This window comes from Quercus robur, chromosome 6 (genome assembly GCF_932294415.1).
Source record: "Quercus robur chromosome 6, dhQueRobu3.1, whole genome shotgun sequence".
NCBI lineage: Eukaryota > Viridiplantae > Streptophyta > Magnoliopsida > Fagales > Fagaceae > Quercus > Quercus robur.
In genome coordinates this window covers 48,058,336-48,071,853 of record NC_065539.1, presented here as the reverse complement: position 1 = coordinate 48,071,853, position 13,518 = coordinate 48,058,336, and the positions used below count along the sequence as shown (strand labels likewise).

General features: G+C 31.9%; 1 protein-coding gene across 1 annotated transcript; it reads right to left on the bottom strand.

The window, feature by feature from the left end:
* Window positions 1–400: 400 nt before the first annotated feature.
* LOC126689172 (acyl carrier protein 1, chloroplastic-like) lies at window positions 401–3,606 on the bottom strand. The gene is made up of 4 exons (XM_050384238.1): window positions 3,369–3,606; window positions 2,190–2,297; window positions 1,614–1,736; window positions 401–755 (listed from the first exon to the last, which is right to left on the bottom strand). Exons 1-4 carry the CDS (start codon window positions 3,420–3,422, stop codon window positions 627–629), a joined length of 414 nt encoding a protein of 137 aa, XP_050240195.1. The 5' UTR covers window positions 3,423–3,606; the 3' UTR covers window positions 401–626.
* Window positions 3,607–13,518: the final 9,912 nt, after the last annotated feature.

The following is a 13,518-nucleotide window of genomic DNA, read 5'->3' as shown; positions in this document are numbered from 1 at the left end:
AAGCTCTTTCGGTAGAAATTGCCCAAAAGAGTACTTTAAAAGCTATTTTAGTAGATATTGCCAAACACTAACGTTGCATTTGAATTTGAATTTTAAATCAATAGTTTTGAAATGTTTTGATTTCAAATCCATTGATTTTGGATAAAAGTGGCAAATCCAAATTCAAGTCCTTGAATTTTTTTTTTTCATTAAAAAAAAAAAAAAAAAAAATCCTACTATCCAAACGTGCTATAAAGAACTCGAGTCTTTAAAGCTCTATATCAGAGGCTATATTTCCTATAGCGGGCACTAAATCCATACTATATATCTAGATAAGTAATTTATGGACAGAAAGCTAGGAATCCCAACCTTTGGACCAAAATGAGAGAGAGAGAGAGAGAGAAGACATACCCAAGCAAGATATGAAACGGAGGCATCAAAGTTCTAGACAAATAAAAAAAGTGAGGGACATAAGAGTCCCAGGTGAGTTCTTTTGGAACGCTACAAGCTCCACGAGCAAGACATGCAAACTGAGTTTAAAAGAACTGCATGAAATATAAAACTCTAGATAGACTAATATAGAAAAATGTCTGACATTCTCTCAAACTATTTTAAGCAACCTTCTCAATGATCTCTCTCAAACTATTTTAAGCACCCTTATTCTCAATGAGCTTCTCAATCAGATCTGCTGCATCTTGAACAGTGGCAATGCTCTGTGCACTATCTTCTTCCACACTGATCCCAAACTCCTCCTCAAGTCCCATCACAATCTCAACCTGTTCGGAAAGAGGTATTTTCATGAGTTAAGACTTACAATGAATAAGACCATCCACATGTATTAAAATCACATGATTCATTAAATCAAGAACCCCCCACCCAACCCACTCTTTTCATTCTAGTTTCCTCTTATATTGGATGTCACTTCATTTTTATACCACCATTCTCATGAGATGTATGCTGATTGGTAGTGGAATAAAGTATAAGGATTTTTTTTTTATTGTTACATATTCTTCAGTGAGGTCAAGCAATAAAATAAGTAGTGGCACAATATTGGCTATAGAGATTGAGTGCATTTTATCAGGAAATCGATTCAGAAGGAAGACAATAAATACAGTTTGATAAAGAATCAATCATTATCAATGATAACTCCATGTATATTGCTTTCTTTAAGGCAGCATGTGAAGTTAAATGTAAAATGCCTCAGCAAGATAAACAAAATAGTAGAAATAAGCTGAAGCAAATTATTGACTTATTGTTATTCTTGGAGAAGGTACAAGTTAAAAGGTTAAGGGAACACATCTACATTCAAAGAATTTGGGGCCCATTTGGTAGAGGAGTTTGAGTAATGTTGTTTGTAGTTTTTTGAAATACGTGTGGGTGAAAAAGTGTGTACTATTGTTTAAAACTGAAAATGTGTTGTTTAACTACTCTACCAAACAGAGCCTTGATTTCCCTCTCATTTCAGATATATTCAAGCATTACCTTTCCAAACAAGTACAACAGCAATATCAAAGTTGCTTGATGGTTGTACAGTAACAAAATAAACAATGGGCCTTTAATTAAGAGTTGCATCAGAACAAAACAATATGTACAGGCAAATATAACAGATGTTTCTTGGGTAGATATTAGGGTACCGTGTCAAGAGAATCAGCTCCAAGGGCAGCAAATTTTGACTCTCCAGTGACTGCGGAATCATCAGGTAGAGCTAGCTGCTTCTTCACAATTTCACACACCTTTGTCACTGTCTCTGGTTTGGCCTGCACAGGAGCATTAGCATTCTTGTTGCTGGTTACATCAACATACAAACACTATGCTTGAAATCTATATATATATGTACTAGTTTCATTATTTAAAACCACATAGTATGTCCAAAGAAAACAAATGTTCACATGGATAACCCAAAGACAAAAGCAGCTTATACAATAGGTCAGGAGAGAAACACCCACTTATGAACAACCCTGACAATCACATGTAGCACATTGTTCATGATACATTTTAGATATTTAGGAAAACTTTCTGACTGACTGCCACTGGACTCGTAAGGTTAACCTCGTCAAGGTTATGATAGGCTTTTGTTTGACAAACAAATGATGAATCAGTTAATACAATGCTAGTGAACATATCTAGAATGCAAAGAACAATATACCATGAGTGTTGAAAGGTCAAAATATTGATAAATTTGATATGTTCTGGAATAGTGAAGAAATTACCGCACAAGAAATACGGAAACGTGCTGGCTGCATCCTAAGAGTTGTGAAGCTTTTCCCACTAATAGGAAAGGAAACTGATTTCAGATTAGAGGTCCTGCTGCTTGGTGCCTGGTTAGCCAATCAACCACAATAACTGAATTAAGACCAAAAATGGAAAGAATTTTTATTAAAGAAAAAATGATTATCCTCATATATTTTCAACAATTTGAAAAGTAAAATCCAGTCATCAGTTCTGGCAACTGACAATATTTGTTTAGATTAAAGTAAAAAAATTGGCTTAATCTCTCTATTTTTACACAACAAGCATCAATTAATCTACTAAACATCTAATTTGAATGGTCTTATCTCCAAACAGTCTAAAGCCATATCCGCCAACCATAAAATGGGATTTTCTAGTACCATCAAATCAGGCTGATCACGCAAATGGGTCTCCTTAATACATGGCATGCTATGAACATTCAAAATTATATATATATATATATATATATATTCACTCCATGATAATTCCTCTTTAGTATTAGGCCAAAACGCCAATTGATTTTTGGGATAGGTGTGATTCGAAACCAGGTCCTTTGTTTGACCACAAGAGAATTTACGGGTTGACCAATGAAATAGTTATGTTCGAAATTAAATAATTCAAAGTCCAAACTCTGAATAACATCAACAGAAAACAAAGAGTTAGAGAGAGACTAAAAACGGTCCTGTATATTTTACCGACTACAAAATTTTCTTTGGTAGAATATAAAGTAAAAATATTTGTCTCATAAATCATTGATACTTTTAATCATACACAACATATCAGAATCTTAGTCACATAAATTAAAATAATAGCCAGTAAACAAGAACTTAATTGAAATTTAATCATTCCTTAGTTATAAGATGCAAATTATAAACATCAATATTGAAGAAACCGATCCAATAACACAAATTGCAACAACCACAAATACATAACCCACTTTAAAATTCAAGATCAATATCAAACATTTCTAGTTTTCCTTCAATTAAAAAGGAAAATAGAGCTTATAAAACGAAGATCTGAATCACTAAGCAGAACCACAGTATGATTATAAAACAAATATCAAACAATTAAAAAAAAATCATAAATCTGAAAACAACGATTCACTGATTGAATTATAAAAGAAAAACAAATAACAAAAAAGAAGATCGAAATATCATTACCAAGCTGGCCTTGAAGGAGGCCATGGAAATCGAAGTTCCTGTAACAGAGGCCATTGAGAGAGAGAGAGAGAGAGAGAGAGAGAGAGAGAGAGATCTGAGGTTGTAGAGAGAGAGAGAAATGGGGTTTTGGGAGAGACGGAGAGCACGAAGGTTGTGTGTTGAGTGTGTGTGTGTGAGAGAAGAGGGGTTTTTGACAACGTTATATATAGAAAGCCCAGCTCGTTTTTTTCTGTGTTGTTTGTTGAGGTTTGTTGAGCATCGTTAGTATCGAACACTCTTATTGGGGAGTGTTTGGCTTCTCCTTTCTTAATTTTTGCCTTTTTCAACCGTTTGCTTGCGGAGATTATTATGCAATACCTACAACTTTTAGGTGCACTAATTAAGGGCCAATTGACTTCTTAGTTAAATTCAATGGTCCTTTTAAAAAAATAGCACATTTTTTTATTATAGATTTTCTCTTTTTTTTTACTGGATATGTTTTTTTGTTTTAAATATATAATAGCAAGTGATAGTGTGTTTTAATCTCCACACTTTATTTAGTTAGTGGGTGATGTGACAATTTCTCATTAAAATAAAATTAGATTTTTTAAAAAAAAATATTGAAGGTAAATTTAACCCTTTTATTAAATACCGGTCAAGGGTTAATCAAAAGACGACAGTTACATTCACAACATTTTCTTTTTTGAAATTAATTGAAAGTCCTTAACAACATTTAAGAAATTGTATCTAAATTTTATTATTGTATATTGAATTCGAAAAATGCTAGAGTTACAAACTTTTTATAAATTTCTTTACAAACTGTTGATGTGATGAATGGTTATTAATAAATGAAAAAGTGATATTGGTGGTGGGCCTAGATAAGAACTAGTAAAAAGTTGATCATGATAACAGTTTGTAAAAATATTTTAAAATAAGTTTATGTCTGTAGTATTACTCATTGAATTTAATTTATATTTTTTTTTTTTTTTTTGGAAAGCGTATCTTGACAAGATTCTACTTTCTTTTTATGTCATTCAAATTTACAATTAAAATGATCAGAGGAAAGTGACAATCTCAACTATGAAAATGTTTGAATTTTCACATATTATATGCAAAATATGGGTTTATAGATTAAATAATATTCTATCAATATGAAATTTAGTATACAAATTAAGAAAATGTCTAAATGTGAAAACACCCCATTTGATTTTGGTTAGTTGTAAAAACATCCCCTAAGTTTCAATTATTCTTTGTAAGTCCCTGAGGTTTTCATATTGCCAATTTTGCCCATGACACTAAATTCCATTAATTTTTGTGGATTAAAAAATCTTTTGACCATCAAATGACCAATGATGCGATTCGCGAATCAGTTGGTGAAAAATCCTAATATCAATCAAATTTTGAGATCTTTTGAAATGTAAAAACCAAAAACTACGTATCTTTTTTATTTTGAATTATTCGTACAATTTTTTGTAATTTTGGGGGAAAATGTAAATTATTTTACATATATTTTCTTTAAGTCATGTAACCATTGATCTTTTTTTCCCTCTCCAGTGGAAAATGATGACTCTTGAAAAATTATAATTGTGCCAGGGTGAGTTATTTGCTTAGTTTTATTGTTGTTGTTGACAACAAAAATGCTAAAAAAATAAATGTTAAAATGCCAAACACACCCCTAAAACTTGAGGTCTTTAGATTTTATACTATTAAATTTCAAAATTTGAATTTTACTATGTAAAAGTTATATTTTATTTGCATAAGTAGCCGTTTTGTCCATATTTTCAGTTAAATATCACACAAACTTGTCATGTAAATTTAATTCATCTAATAAAATGATATTACATCATTTTCATTATGCCACGTCATTTTTTAGCCTAAAAAAACTTTAAAAAATCAAAATGAAATTTCTAAAATCTAAAATTACAATGAACTAAATAAAAATAATAATGAAATTAAAAAAAAATAAAAAAAAAAAACTTTAGGGGTGTAGTTTCACCCGTTTGCAGTTTAGCCCCCAAAAAAAGCAAAATATTGTAAATAATACCTTAATATTTCTAAAAATCTACAACTTTACCCTATAATATATCCGATAAGTTTGCTCAGCCAAAGGTTATGACGCCAACATGCTTTCCTTTCGACGTGGTGATAAACAGAGTATATAATAAATGGATTTAGAATATTATATATTTCATTTACAAATGCACTATGTAAAGAGAGCTGCTATATAGACCGAAATTTTCACTCTTTCACATAGGGTGTCATATTGTCATCAACTTTTACTTGGACCCATCCACCCAAAAAAAAAAAAAAAATTGTGAAAATTTCGATGAAGTTTTCTGTCCATACAGACTTATTGCTTTGGAATTAGACATTAATGAGAGGTGCCTTACTTTGAAGTTTGTCAAATTTCCCAATAGATCCTCCCATGCCATGATTGGAGTGTTTCAAGGTTTTTGCCTTTTCTTTTGGGTGGAAATGGAGATTCACCATAACTCATTCATTGATCAAGGAAACTCACTTTGGGGAATTTAGCTTCATAAGAAAGAGTCGTATTTTCAAGGATTGCACTCGATTGTTAATGGAGAAGGTATCTTATGGGATGAAAGTAGCTCTTCCAACTATGGTCAATATGCTCGCTCACAGCACAAGGCAAAATGGACAACCCTCTAATTGCAAGTAAACAATGGTTCATCAATTGAAGACCTAATAGATGATGTCATTTAAACCAAACCTCAATACAGAAAGATACACTCTCCTAAATTAAGATCTGAAATTCTAGCCCATCAGGCATTAACCCTTCAATTATTGGCCTAAATCACTAGATTTGTGCTCCCCATAAATGTCATAGTTCTCATTATTCCAAGACAAAAGATAATGAAAAAGAATAAAGGAAGGAGTGGAGATATTATTCGATACTCATAGTGGATCACGTCATCTGTCTATCATTTCACTACAAGACTTACACTTGTTTAAAATTATTGAGTTAGTCAAACTTTTTTTTCATAAGCTAACTTAGCAATTTTAGAAAGATGAGAGTTTTTTAGTGAAATGAGAATTGTATAATTTGTCAAATGAGTGGCCTTAAGAGACCTCTATATAAGCAACAATCCGCACAGTCCCTAAAATATAAGAGAAAACACCATAAAACTCATCGTTTTCTTCACATCTTTATTCCTTACGGAGTTTTGACTTAAGCATAGAAGGAATTTACTTCAGCATTACACTGGTGCTCTCCGATTGAGTGTTTACATTTTATAGGTCTTCTGGGCTCTTGTTTGGACAAGTGGACCTCTAAAAAAAATTTATATGCTTACCTTTTCCATGATGAGATGTTGAAGTCAGTTAATAGATCTTTTATTTGTAGGTTTATGCAGAATGCAGGGACAGCTTGATGCATTTAGGGGCCTAAGACGAAAATTTATTATATTGTTTTAGATGTAAAATTACTACTAATTAACATGAACAACATATAATTTTTTATTTAGAAATTTAGAAATTTTATAGACACAAAAAATTTGACAAAACTTTTCATACTTGTTGATGTAGCAGATTGATAATGGTAAGTAAAAGAGTGGGGTTAATGGTAGACTTAGATGAAAATTAGTAAAAGTTTGCTAACTCAACTCTTATTATTGTTTTATTTTTTAGAAGTGCAACATTCACAATATTTTTCACAATAAATCCTAGATTTTAAGTTGCTTTTTGTTTTCTATTTGAAAACATCACTATAATTATTTTTTTTTGCTGTCAATAACAAGTTATAACAACCTATTATTTAGCATTTGTTGTAAAAGTATTGTGAAAAATATTGTGAACATAACATTTTTCTCTCTTTTTTTTTGTTTGTTTTTCATTTGATAAAAAAAATATTATTTTATTTATTAATTATAAATAACACTATTGATTAAAATTTAGGAGCTTTTTTTTATTTGAGGGCGACTGCATCTATTGTTTTTACTGTTCAGCCGGCCTTGGCAGAATGGTGTTGGTGTTTCACATTGCAAGGAAATGTGAAACATGTGTGGTGCAGCGTGTGAAATGCCATGGTAGGTTCTGCTCGCAATGTATGACATAAAACACCCATGTGGAAACCAAGTTACAGGTGTCCTCTCGTAGAGTTCCAAGAGAAGCACGTGCTTAACATCATAGCCACAACAACTTTCAACCACTATTTGCATCGGCCTAATTATAAAATTAAGCTAAAATTTAAATTGGTCTAGCTACATACTAGCCCAATACTGGTCTTTTTCTTTTGGATTGGGCTTTCAAATATTAATGAAATTAGCCGAATGGGTATTATATTACTAATGTTCTGAAGTAATATAAAGTTTGTTCCCTCAAAAAAAAAAAAAAAAAAAGTAATATAAAGTTCGAGCAATTAATGAGTATCCTCTAGAATTCCTATTATCTATCCATTTTAAATAAGTGTGAAAATAAATCAAGTTGTTTATAAATAATTTGAGTTTGACTTCTTAGAAATGTTTGTTTATATTAATTTATGTAACAAATAAGTGAAGTTCAAGTCCAAGTCCAAGCCTAAGTTTAAACTAGACTGTTAAATAAGTAAGCTCAAATATTATAATGTATTCGAGAACAAGCTCGTAAACATTGAAACTCGATAATAATAATGTTGTTGTTGTTGTTGTGTCGTCGTTGTATAGAATTATACTTAGACATACTTGAGATTAGAATGTGTAAGTTTGTAAATGAGTTCGCATAAAATCAAATTATTATTTGGAATTTGTTGATAATATAACTATCCATCTGTGGTAAAGGTTCATACATTTGTGAATTAGTAAAAAAATTTAGTCATGGTTTTATCAAATGGGAAATTAAGTAATTTAAGAAATAACTTGAGTTTGTTTAACAAAAAAGAGAACCAAACTTTTCTTCTTCTTTTTTGAGAAGGAAAAGAGAACCAATCTTGAACATGTAAATAAAAAAAAAGTGTGGTGGTTTATATAAGAACAGAGAGAGACTTGAAAGCTAGAAAGGGACATTAGCCTCATGAATCTTGAGGACCAATCCTAGCACTATGCCGGTGAGCTCTACCTAAAAAGGAGTGTCCTCCATTCAGCTCCACCTCAAAAGAATGATCAGTTGCCATACGCAACCATCTCAACATTTAATGCGCCACAATCCTTTCCATCAATTTATGGTGTTGCAATCTAATCCCTTATTAGGTAGGACGGAACTGCCTAGTTGCACTCTACAGGTCATTATGTTAGAATGATAAAGGTCATGTTAGTCCCAAATCTTGAGATTGGTGAGACATGTCCACATTGGAAGCCTATAAATAGTCCTTCCATTTCTACATAAGAGTATGACCATAAAAACTCAAAAAAAAAAAAAAAAAAAAAATTTTGATTACTCTGCTGATATGGACTCAATCTGCCTTTATCACCATATTGTCATTGATAAACCCCTCAGGGAGAGCCATGTTCATAAAGATTTGGGTGAGCGTATGTGCTGATTAGTATCAGCGAAACGCCCTGGCTTTTGTGGTCCTTCCAAAAGAATTCCACCTCCCACAATAATGATAGTGAACGTTTATTTAAATAATGATAACGTGGTATAGAATTTTAGGAACTTCATGATATAGTTACCTTAATAACTCTATAAGATGCTAATCCAATTTTTTTTTTTTTTTGAGAGAAAGTTTCAACCTATGGCGTCCGCTCCTGATAATAGCTTTTTATTATCAGACCAAGACACCAATCAGTTTTGGTGTAAGCGGGGATTGAACCCCATATCTCTTATACAATCATCAGAGACTTTACCAGTTGAGCTAACTGGAACCCACGATGCTAATCCAATTTTGAATTATGTTAGAAACATACTTTTTCGTGGTACGTTGCAATTAATATCATTATTTTTTATTTTCATACAAACCTACAATTGACCTTTAAAATATATATATATATATATCACAACTGTCCATCTGGGCACGTTGTGAAATTGCCTGTGTATAAGTGCATGCCTAAATGCTTTTTTTGATAAAGTTTTGAACTTTTTTTTATTTTTTTATTCTTTCTCAGTTTGGTATTTATTTTTATTTTTTAAAATAAGAGAGACTTTACTATCTCTTTTGGGGTTGAAAAAAGTCATTGCAAAAAAGAAAAAAAAAAAAAAAAAAAAAAAAAAAAAAAAAAAAAAAAAAAAAAAAAAAAAAAGATCAAACTAACTTGGTAGTTCCCTAGTTTAGTCTAATGGAATGCATCAAGCCCTTGGGTCCGTAAAGGTTGGTTGCACACAACGGCACATTATGCTAGACTAGAAAAAATTATTGTATAGTCCAGAACTATGCAATAACAGCCCCTAGACTAGAGCCCATAAGTGTGTAACACATTAGAGCATTCATAGCAGTGGAGCTAAATTTTTAGCAATTTAGCTCCACCAAAAGTTACTTTATCTATTTTACCTACACACATGCTGCAGCAGTTGATCTATTTTATCTTTCAACACAATAAAATAATATATTCATCACAATAAAATAATAATATTTCTACTACAATAAAATAATATATCACCACCACCACCACACAGCACAAACATCCTCCACCACCACCACCACCAGTCCATAGCAGAGAAAAAAAAAAAAAAAAAAAAAACCCAAATCCTCAATCCAGACCAAACAAAATCACCAACCGGAGACAAATCCAGCACAAATTGGAGACAAACCCACGTGTCGATGCTGCCCACGCTGTTAACATCCTTGCCAACGCTTTGGTTTCTGATTACGCTACATCGGAAAGTGACGGTGAGAGAGGAGAGTGGGACGGCAACGGCGTGGGCTGGGATGGCGTGGGACGGCGACGGCGTGGATTGGGACGGTAACGGCATGGGCTGGGCTGAGACGGCGACGGCGTGGAGTGGGTTGGGAGATGAGAGCTTGAGAGAGATGAGAGTTTGAGAGAACTGAGAGTGCATGGTAAGATAGAATAAAAGAATGAAAAAAAAAATAAAGTGAGTTATATTATTTTAATCAGAGTTGGAATAAAAAATTAATTTTTTTTTTCAGATGTGTGCTACAATGCACATCTATCTATAAATGTGCACTGTAGCAAATAAGCTAAAATTTATAGGTTTGCCTCCACTGCTGCAAACCTTTTTTGGTATATTGGTGGAGCTAAAATAACATTATAGTTTTTTAGCTCCACTACTGCAAATGCTCTTCTGGGCTGTGACATGCGTAGAGCATTTATAGCAAGGCTCGATAAAGTCTAGTTAAATTCTATACAAAACCCATTCACTCTTTTTATTTTAGATAACTCTCTATATTCACTTTTTACGGTTACACTTTCTTGACGTCATGGAAAACGTTGCCGTGGAAGGTTGGCGAGAGCGACATCGGACAATTGAAGACTTGAAGTGAAAAATGCTAAAAACAACAAAAAGATTAGTCAGTTAGGTAAGAATATACAAGTTGTACAAATACAATAAATTTTGGCCAAACTTAAGCGAGGTATCGTAGCTTTCGAAAATTTTGGCTAGCTTGTTCTTAACATGATATGGGATATTTTAGATCTCAGTTGGTTGACACTTGACAGTGAGTAAGAATTTAATTGAAACTTGCAAATACCTTGCCTTATATGAATGTTCTAAGAGGCCTGAAATTTCCTAAGTTGCATTTGCATCTATTCAGTTCAACATCATGAGTTTGCTTAATTTTACGTTTGTACTCATTTTATTTTGCTATTATATATCTATCATTTGTCCCTTTTTTTTTCCTTAATGGAGAAGCTTTAATAGCTTATAAATATAAGATTAATATAGAATTGCGTGTTTTTTTTTTTTTTTTTGGATAATTCGATAGTTAAAATGGAAGAGACAAATTTAAATCTTGGATGTCTCCCTTCAAAATATCAAAAAATGTCAACTAATTAAACTACAAAGTTTTTGACTTTTTTATTATTTACTATAGAATAGTATCACATAATTTAAAATGGATTAGAAATGAAATCTTAAATGACATAACATAATATAATGTATAACTGTATATCCATAAAAGCTTAAGCTCTGTTTGGGTAGTAAGCGTTTGCGTCTGCGTTTAGAGTAGTTGCGTTTTTTGGCTTTTTTTTTTTTTTTAAGTCCAGTGCAATCAAGACGATGAACAGTAAAATCATTAATGAACAGTAACCAAAAGATTTTTTTTTTGTTTTTAGTTTTCAGTTTTCAGCAAAATAAGTGGTATTCAAACGCACACTTAGCTTTTCTCATGAATTAAACCTTTCCAATTTCATAACAATGGAGAGAAACTTGCCTCTTGCCAACCTTTTTTTCCATCACACCTAACCCCATTACCCAGATATCTTGCCCATATCCCTTAAATAAGCAATACTAATAGATAGTAAAAAAGTAAGGACAATTGGAAAATTAACAACGGATTAAGGGCATTCGCCCAAGTTCCTTGGAACATATTAAGGACATTCTATTAGGGTGGAGCTCCTCTTTCGTGAGTAATTTTTCTAGGAAATATTTAGGTACTTTTGAAGTATAGTGAAATAGTGCTCATTTCTCTCACATTTATAGTAGACTCTATCATAAATGTGAGAAAAGGAAACAACATTCATCGTATCCCGAGAATACCTAAGAATTACTCGTTTTTTTCTTTAACTGAAATATAACTTAAGGAGGGAAAATTATTGGATGCTTTCATAACATGGTGACGTGGTGCTCTTCCTTTTCATATTCATAATAGATTCCACCATGAATTTAATTAGTGGAATATATTATGATTGTGAGAGGAAGAATCATATCATCATACTTCGAGAACACCTAATAATTACTCCAATAGGAGATCATGCCCCAATGCTATGAGCATGCACTCTTCAAGCTGGGATAACTGGAAGTGTCATCCAAACTAGTGGTTCAATGATTAATTCACTACTATTAAATATGCAGGTATGCTTTTAAAAAAATAATATTTTGTATTATTTTTTTTCATATTTTTTTTTATTATAAAGAGATAATAGTAGATCCGAATCATACTTACGCATATATTATCTATGATTTGAATTTATTGTCTATGACACATATTTCCAAATGTGATTTTTTTTTCATGAATTAGAAGAATATTGAAAATACAATGATATAATAAATATGAATTTATAAAATTTGTATATTTTTTAAATGTTATTTTTCAATTTGAAATTTCAGAAATATTTTTATTCGTTCTTTAACCCCTGAAAATGAAATTAGGTTGCATACATGGAGGAAGTGAGAGTTATATATATATTAAAAAGTGAGAGTTAGCTATTTTAGGTTAACAAGAATGGTGGTGCCAATGGCCATGGGTCCCGTTAGACCCCTCAATAATTCTGCTACGAAAGTATGGCTTCAACTTCTAACCAACTATCCCTTCCACCAATATAAGTACCAAAACAATAATTAAATGTGACCGACATCTTCTTTTTTTTCTTTTTCTTTTTCATTTTTTGATTTTAGGATTGGTTTGAAACTTTTACTTAATTAAATAACCCCAACACCCATGACCCAACCTCTACCTCCCTCCCCCCTCTCACCCTAGGACCACTCAAACTTAGATCTTCAATCCTCTAGAGCCTAAAGGCTTGGGGAAGTACCAACTCGCCCAACACAGACGGTAGTAAATGAGACCGACCTAAAAATTGGAAGTTTAGTGTAGTTGCTAAACATATTGCCTAACTTGGCATATCTTGCCATGATTATATGCTAATAACAGTATAAGTGAACTAGGTAATATTTATATGTATTTTTATTAACTTTTTTCCGTTTGTTTATCTGTTTATTTGTTTATGTATAACTTTTTAGAATCTCACTTCTTTAGATATAATTATAGTTTTTTTTGGGGGGTCAATTTTCAACAAATAAACGCATAAGTTTTTTGGCAAAAAAATAACCCAAATGCAAATCATTTTCATTAGTTGTAAGGCTAAAAGAGTACAAAAATGATTACTTGTGAACTTGTGTATATTTAATTTTAAAAAAATAGTTTCGTCTTCCCTTATCTACTGGCCTCTATGCTTGTAAATGACCATACAACAACTTAGACAAATTTTTTGTAGAGTGAGGAAAAAAAGGGAAAAAATTGCTTTGAAGAAGCTACACTGTTATCCATTTTTGGAGAAGCATAGTAACACAATTTTATTTTAGTTAATAGTTGCTGATCCTGATTCCTGTGTTTTTTTTT